Below are 7,155 nucleotides of genomic sequence, written 5' to 3'. Positions count from 1 at the left end.
GCCCGGCTCCATCCCCTTAAAATTAGGGGGAGATGATTAGATTAGAAAAAAAAGAGGAAAAAATACAACCGTTGGATGAGGTGGGAACACGGATGGGAGCATGGGAAGGGAGCAGGCAAGCCGGATCCCAGTAACAAGAGATTTTGGTTCCCATGATTTCTACTCTAATAAATTGGGGGCATTTCATCTACTCCCGATGGAAATATAAGGTGGTGTTTGGTTCTCTAGTCCTAAGACTTTTTCTAGTCCCAACTAAAAAGTCCCTAGTCCCTAAAAAGTCCTTCACTGTTTGTTTTCAGAGACTAAAAAGTTTCCAGAGACTAAAAAGTCCCTAGTCCCTTTTTAGAGGCTATTAAATGACCATGTTGCCCCTAGTATATAGAAAAATAACAATCAAACAACACCATGGGGTGGCGGGCCAATGAGTGCATGGAGGGGCATTGATGGAAAAGTCTCAAAAAATCCAAAAAAGACTCTCCTTGAGAGTCTTTTTCATTTAGTCTCAAATGCCTAGTTTAATCCCTAAAAAGTCCTTCCCGTTTGGTAAAAAAGACTCTATGAGGGACTTTTTCTAATCCCTACACAAAAAAGTCCCTGAAAACAAACACCCCCTAAGTCAAACGCAAGCATTTAGGTCATCGATTTAGAGAGTTCACGGGAACCAAAAATCCGATGCCCGACTTATATTCCAATCCAAAGGGAGTATGATCTCAAAGAACGGAATTGGCCTGAGTTTAAATGTTCCTTCCATCCACAGGAAGGAGACAGCAATCAGGATTCACAAATTCGTTTTGTCATTCAGATATTTTGAATGTGAAAATGCCAGCACAACTTGACCATCCACAGGAACAAATTTCCAACAGCGTATCATATACTTGTGGCCTAAAACCAATAACAATCTGCTGATTTTGAGGAGCTGCCACTATTCATCACAATTGCGCCTCAGAGTGCAGATTTTGGCACCAATGAAATTTTTGTAGAACTACCAGCTGCTTTCCCCACATATAGTCAATCAGTCTTCCCTTCCCGTGCGCCAACCTCCTGCAGGTAGTGCTCCGCGTCCAAAGCAGCCATACAACCTACACCACCAATGCATATAACATCGAATTAGAAACTTATTCCACGTCACTATAGTGAACTAATTCCACAAAACAAGCATCGCGAACAGATACTGCAGCCATAAAGAGTGCCATAATTGGGAGAATGCAATGGGGCCCCTTTTTTGGAAAACCGGCGAGAGGCCCCTATGGTGTAATTTTACAAAGAAAAAAATGATGGTTACATGGTGATGTGCAGAGGGGAGAGTCCCCTCAAAGCATGTCACAGTTCTGTGTTCATAAAGCCGGTTAGTTTTGATGTCCATAGCCAGGTTGGGATATTGTGGCAACTTTTTCGAACAATGGCAGCACCCTTATGCTACATCTTGATATACTACTCTTATTGTGCAACTTTTAACCAATAATCAACGGTAATGTTCCATGGCGAACGTTCACTGGGAACAGGTGGCATTTCGAATGTTCTTTATGGCATTTTTAGTTGTGTGCGGAGTGGCAGTTTCTTAAGAGCGACATGGAAATGCCATGTCACTTTGAAGAAACTGCCACCCCACACAACTAAAAATGCCATCAAAACGTTCGCAAATGCCACCCCTCCTGGCGAACGTTTGCCAGATAAGAGGGTCCATAATCAAAGAGATGAAGCCATGGAGGCTTCACGGTTTCACAATGTGCTTCTATCTTGTAATGTCGACACATCCTTATTGCAGGGCATGTGATGGAACATGGAAGAACACAATTATGTCTTGGTATTTTACTATGATTTCTGTTGGTTAGCATAACTTATTTATCATACTATTCTCATGAAAGTTGAGCCTGACTCCTTGTTTGCTACGGTAAGCCCAATGATTTATATCAAATTATTCACATAAAGGACAATGGCATCAAACCTATACCATAAATGACAGGTGCCAGAGTGATGCAACTATACCATGCCTGACAAAATCAACTAAATCAATGCTGACAAATGTGGCTGTGGTGATTTCAATGATGACAGTGTGGCTTATAATTCAATGCTTAAAAGTGTCCCCAAAAAACTGTTAGAGAAAAGTTGATACTCTAGATTTAATGACTCAAACAGTCCTAGCCAGCCCAGATCAACGTACAACGATCTATAAATTGCACAACAGACCCTCCATATTTTATTAGCTTAAAGTTTTAGTATGACTCTTAAGTCCCATTGAGTGTCTCCTAAAAGGATCTACCAAATTCATCGAGTTCTTCCAAAAAACATGCTCCTGCAAGTTTCTCGGAAAAAAAAACTGGGTGACTTGGACAGAACAGATGATGTTTGCAAAATAAAAGTGACTATATATTGCTTGCAATTCCATGTAAAGGAAGCCAGCATACCAAGTCCAAAATAGATGTTGTGTTTTCTCAAAAAAAAACTGCCCTTACTGCAGATTATTTGCTTTTAATTATAATAAAAGTACTTCATAATGCTTCGTAATCACAAAATCAGCCACATTGGTGTATTGCACTTGCATTTTTTTTTAAACCCTGCACTTGCATTTTGGTGTAACAGTGACATGATTCTACATCTAAAATGACTGGTCAATACTTTTGCAACCACATATAACAAATTAACATGTTCAGATTAATTGCCACAATATCACAACTTAGGATTTGCCCGCGAAGCTCGTTGAAGTCCTCTGATATAGATATTGTTTGGAAAGAATGGCATAGAAAATAGTCTCATGGTCTGAATGAGAAGTAAGCAGATTTTCTTAAGGCTTTGTACGGTGAGACTTCGTTTGTACTGGCTGGTCATCTAATAAGAACTAGGGGAAAGCCCCCATCAGGCAAAACGATGAAAACAGAAACCTAGTGAGAAAACTCTATGAAAAAGCTAGAGGATGCTGATGCTTATAGGTCATTTTACTTTCAAGTAACGCATAGGCTACATGTGCTGCTGCCATTCCGTCACTACTTCAAACGGGCTTCGGTTCGTGGAGCAAGAGTTTTGTTCCCTCTCCAGCCCATCCAACTCCCATTTAATCTGATAGCAAGACTACTAGACTAGTATTTGGTGGAGCTCAAAACCCTCCTTAAAGGGAACAGAAAATGCCCAGTGCTCAGCAGCCTCAGCTGCATGATCTTGCAGTGCAATTCCTAGGAAGGACCTTGGTGGCCTGGATGCTAGGCACTGGGTTGCCACTGACCCGACACCTAGGCCTTGTTGAAAACTCTGCTCACATGTGCAAAGAAATATGAGCCCACTGAGGGGAGCAAAACTGGGGCTCGCCTGTGGTCATGCTGTGGTCCACTAAAGAGTATCAAATATATATTATATGTTTCTGAAAATGAACACTCATTTACACTTTAAAGACAACATAACCAAATACCTTGAGCTACTAATCATGTGGGGCTAGTTTTTCATTCCTTGGCACAGCAAGTTGTACAAAGAATCCAAACATGCCCAAAGTTCTATGATTCGGGTACTCCAGTCTGGGCTTAGGAAAGTGTAGGGATCAACTTTATGTATACAACCAAAATGGAGCATCTCCTATTATTCCCCAAAGAAAGCATGACAGCATAACTATTTTCATGTGATTACTATGGATGCAGCTAGAAGGGAGACATTAAGAAAAATATCTGATCCGTATTATTTAGTGATAGCAACACCATACCAAACAATACTATGCTATTGCTCCCCAATTCCACACATAGGGGCCAAAAAATCACAAGAGCAGGCCCAGTAGTTCAGATTTCTCTAGTTGACTCAATAAATAAACCTTGTCATTAAGCAATACCACAGTTGTCAATGCATCAAATTACAACAAGTGTCGCAATATTTCTATCTCTACTACTTAAAAAAAATGTAAGGTTCCGTGTTTCACTTTTCTTCCCACCACCCCTTCGTCCAACCTTCTCCGTATGATAATCAATCACCTTAATTTACTTACCTTCTAAAACAATCCCACTTTAATTTACTTCCCAAACTTCTCAACAAACTATAAGGTACATCACGGGCAGAATTTGATAAACATTTATTTACATAATCACATTAATATGGGCAGGTAAATCACAAACTAGCGTACTAGAATATTTATACCCCATTGCAATGCACAGGCATTGTCCTAGTACAATATCATAACTCAACATGGCATATCTTCAATAGCTGATGCATCATAAATCAATACACAAATTATCTACTATACTCAACAATATAATTACTAGGAACTTGGGTAGGCTACACAAAAACGACGTAGCTAGACAAGGGTGCCAAAAAAAAAAGGATCGCAGGTGGACAGTGTTCTTCAAGAAGCTAGCAAATAGAGTGCAGAGAGTGACCTAATAAATCAAGGTTGATGACCCAACTAAAGTGGGATGACTCCTCATGCAAGTAATCAAGGTTGATGGCCCAAGTAAAGTTAAATGATACCTTATACAAGGCAAGTGTCTTTGGAAAAGAAAAAGGATAATAGGAGAAGCAAGAGCAGGACGAATCAGAGGTCCTCTGGGCCGGGCTTTCCCTTCTCCACCACCTCACTCAATCCCTTCCTGTCTCGTTTTGACTTGTTCCTCCCATAGGTGCCGCCTTCTCAGACCCCCCCCCCCCCCCCCAAGTCTTCGGAAAAGAAAAGGAATAATAGAAGGACAAGTGAGAGGAGGATGAATCGGAGGTTCATTGGGCCTGGCTGTCCCTTCTCCATCACCACACTCAACCCCTTCCTACCATGCTCAACTTGCTCCTTCCTCTGCTAGTGCTGCCTTCCCAGGAAGCCTCCTCCTCCCGGTATACCTCTCTCGCTTGTCAAGCAGTTACCAACTGTAGTGGTGGGCAACAATGAGCAGATGACCACCACAAGGGACAACAATGGCAGGAACAAAAATGACATAAAGTCAGTGGTCTGAGTGGCTAGGCTACATCACTCTCCTCTTCCCATATCCTCTGGCCTCATCCCCCTCCCTTAGATCATGATAAGTGAGGTACGGCTAGTGAATCATTCAATGGCAACCAAGAACAATAATGCAGGATCCTGACCCCAGACCAGACTATACTTGAACAGCACAAATCACTATCTCCAGAAAGGGATACCTATTTGGTTATTCCTTGCATATGAATCTCTATTAAGGCTTGGTGCAAAAAAGCCGCACTGAGGCGCTACATTATCACGTTTTATACCTACTGTTCGACTTAAAATTCAATGGAGCACAGATGCTTGAAAACGAGATGGTAGATAGAATATCTGATCTAACATAGTGACAAGCCGCTAGAAATTTCTATATTTAAACTAGATGTGTCAACCATCTGCAAGTTCTATAAATGGGAAACTGCAATGCAGGAACGCATTTAATTGTAAATTTATCAAAACATCATACCCATGATTGACAGTGATTTCAAGTCGTAACTACAATGCAGCGTCATCAAAGGCAACTTAAACAAAAGTCTGAAAGCATTTTATATACCTGATCCTGCGGCAGTAATGGCCTGGCGGTACTTCTTGTCCTGAACGTCCCCGGCAGCGAAGACCCCCTTCACACTGGTGTGCGTGGAGCCCGGCTTGGTGGCCACGTACCCCTCGGAGTCGAGCTCGAGCTGTCCGGCGAGAAACTTGGTCGCTGGCTCGTGCCCAATGGCAAAGAAAAGCCCGGCCACCTGGAAGTCGGATACCTCGCCGGTCACCAGGTTTTTGACCTTGACACCGCCCAAGGGGCCGCCGTCCGAGCCGCCGTAGGCCTCAACGACCTCGGAGTCCCACACGACCTGGATTTTGGGGTTGGAGAGAGCCCGTACCTGCATGATCTTGGAGGCGCGGAAGGCGTCGCGGCGGTGGATGATGTAGACGCGCGAGCCGTACTTGGTGAGGAAGTTGGCCTCCTCCATGGCAGAGTCCCCGCCACCGACGACGGCGATGGGCTTGTTCCGGAAGATGGGCGCGGCACCGTCGCAGACGGCGCAGGCGGAGATCCCGCGGTTCCAGAACGCGTCGGAGCCGGCGAAATGGAGGCGGCGGGCGACGGCGCCGGTGGCGACGACGACGGAGTCGGCGTGGACGACGGTGTCGTCGGAGGAGACGCGGAAGGGGCGGGAGGAGAAGTCGACGGAGGTGACGGTCTCGGAGAAGATCTTGGTCCCGAAGCGCACGGACTGCGCGCGGCAGCGGTCCATGAGGTCGATGCCGAGGATGCCGTCGGGGAAGCCGGGGAAGTTCTCGACGTCGGTGGTGGTGGTGAGCTGCCCGCCCGCCGCGATGTCGTTGGCGAGCCAGCCCTCGAAGAGCACGGGCTTGAGCTCGGCGCGCGCCGCGTAGACGGCCGCCGTGTGCGCGGCGGGGCCGCTCCCGATGATGCACACGCGCGTGCGCAGCGGGCCCGCGGCCGCCTCCTCCATCCCGTTGGCGGCCGCGGCGGCGGTGGCAGTCGCGGTCGCGGAGACGGACGCGGCGGCGGTGGCGGCGGCGAACGGGCGGGACCTCCGGAGCAGCGCGGCGAGCTTGGAGCAGAGGCGCATCAAGGCCGGCGGGGGGTGCGGGCGGGCGGCGGCGGCCGGGGATTTGGTGGGTTTTCGGTGGCGCGGGTCGTCGGGCCGGGCCGTGTCAGGTGGTGACTGGAACGGGCCGATGCGCGCGTGGCTTCGCTGCCGCCGTGGTTTTGCGCGGGACTTTATGCAACGGGTCGCCGACGTGTGGTCCTACTCGGCCGCTCGACGCCCTCCCTGAGTCCGGAGAGCAAATGTTCGACACGGCTAGCTATGTCGACCAGGATTTCAATCTCGGCTAGTTTGTTGATTTTCACATCTGTTCATACTCCCTCCGTTCGAAAATACTTGTCATCAAAATGGAAAAATGAATGTATCTAGAACTAAAATATATCTAGATACATCCATTTCAATGACAAGTATTTTCGGACGGAGGGAGTACATGATAACATGACGTGCGTTTTCATTTTTGGTAAAACAACTACGAATAAAGTATTAATAAAATATTATGTATGTCATACCAGGATTTACCTGCCATTTTTATTATAATGTGATTATATACATAAGTTGTCAGTTCAATCAGAATTTCTTAAACATCGGTTTCCAAAGAAAGAATTCCTTAACAAGAATCAACACTAGTTGACTACTTGACTTATATAAAATGAACATAATTTC

General features: G+C 45.7%; 1 protein-coding gene across 1 annotated transcript; it reads right to left on the bottom strand.

The window, feature by feature from the left end:
- Positions 1–684: 684 nt before the first annotated feature.
- LOC123150559 (thioredoxin reductase NTRA) lies at positions 685–6,648 on the bottom strand. Its single transcript, XM_044570401.1, has 2 exons — positions 5,469–6,648; positions 685–1,079 (listed from the first exon to the last, which is right to left on the bottom strand). Exons 1-2 carry the CDS (start codon positions 6,511–6,513, stop codon positions 1,009–1,011), a joined length of 1,116 nt encoding a protein of 371 aa, XP_044426336.1. The 5' UTR covers positions 6,514–6,648; the 3' UTR covers positions 685–1,008.
- Between the last annotated feature and the right edge of the window lie 507 nt (positions 6,649–7,155).

Source organism: Triticum aestivum, chromosome 7A, assembly GCF_018294505.1.
Source record: "Triticum aestivum cultivar Chinese Spring chromosome 7A, IWGSC CS RefSeq v2.1, whole genome shotgun sequence".
NCBI classification, from domain to species: domain Eukaryota; kingdom Viridiplantae; phylum Streptophyta; class Magnoliopsida; order Poales; family Poaceae; genus Triticum; species Triticum aestivum.
Note: the sequence above shows the minus strand (reverse complement) of the source record. Positions and strands in the feature narration are given on the sequence as shown.

Bases quoted from the DNA above. Each gene is read 5' to 3' on its own strand.
- LOC123150559 (XM_044570401.1), bottom strand. From the start codon at position 6,513: ATGCGCCTCTGCTCCAAGCTCGCCGCGCTGCTCCGGAGGTCCCGCCCG. The intron at 1,080-5,468 runs GTATATAAAATG...TTGGTGGTGTAG, and splicing joins CATTACTGCCGCAGGATCAG to GTTGTATGGCTGCTTTGGAC.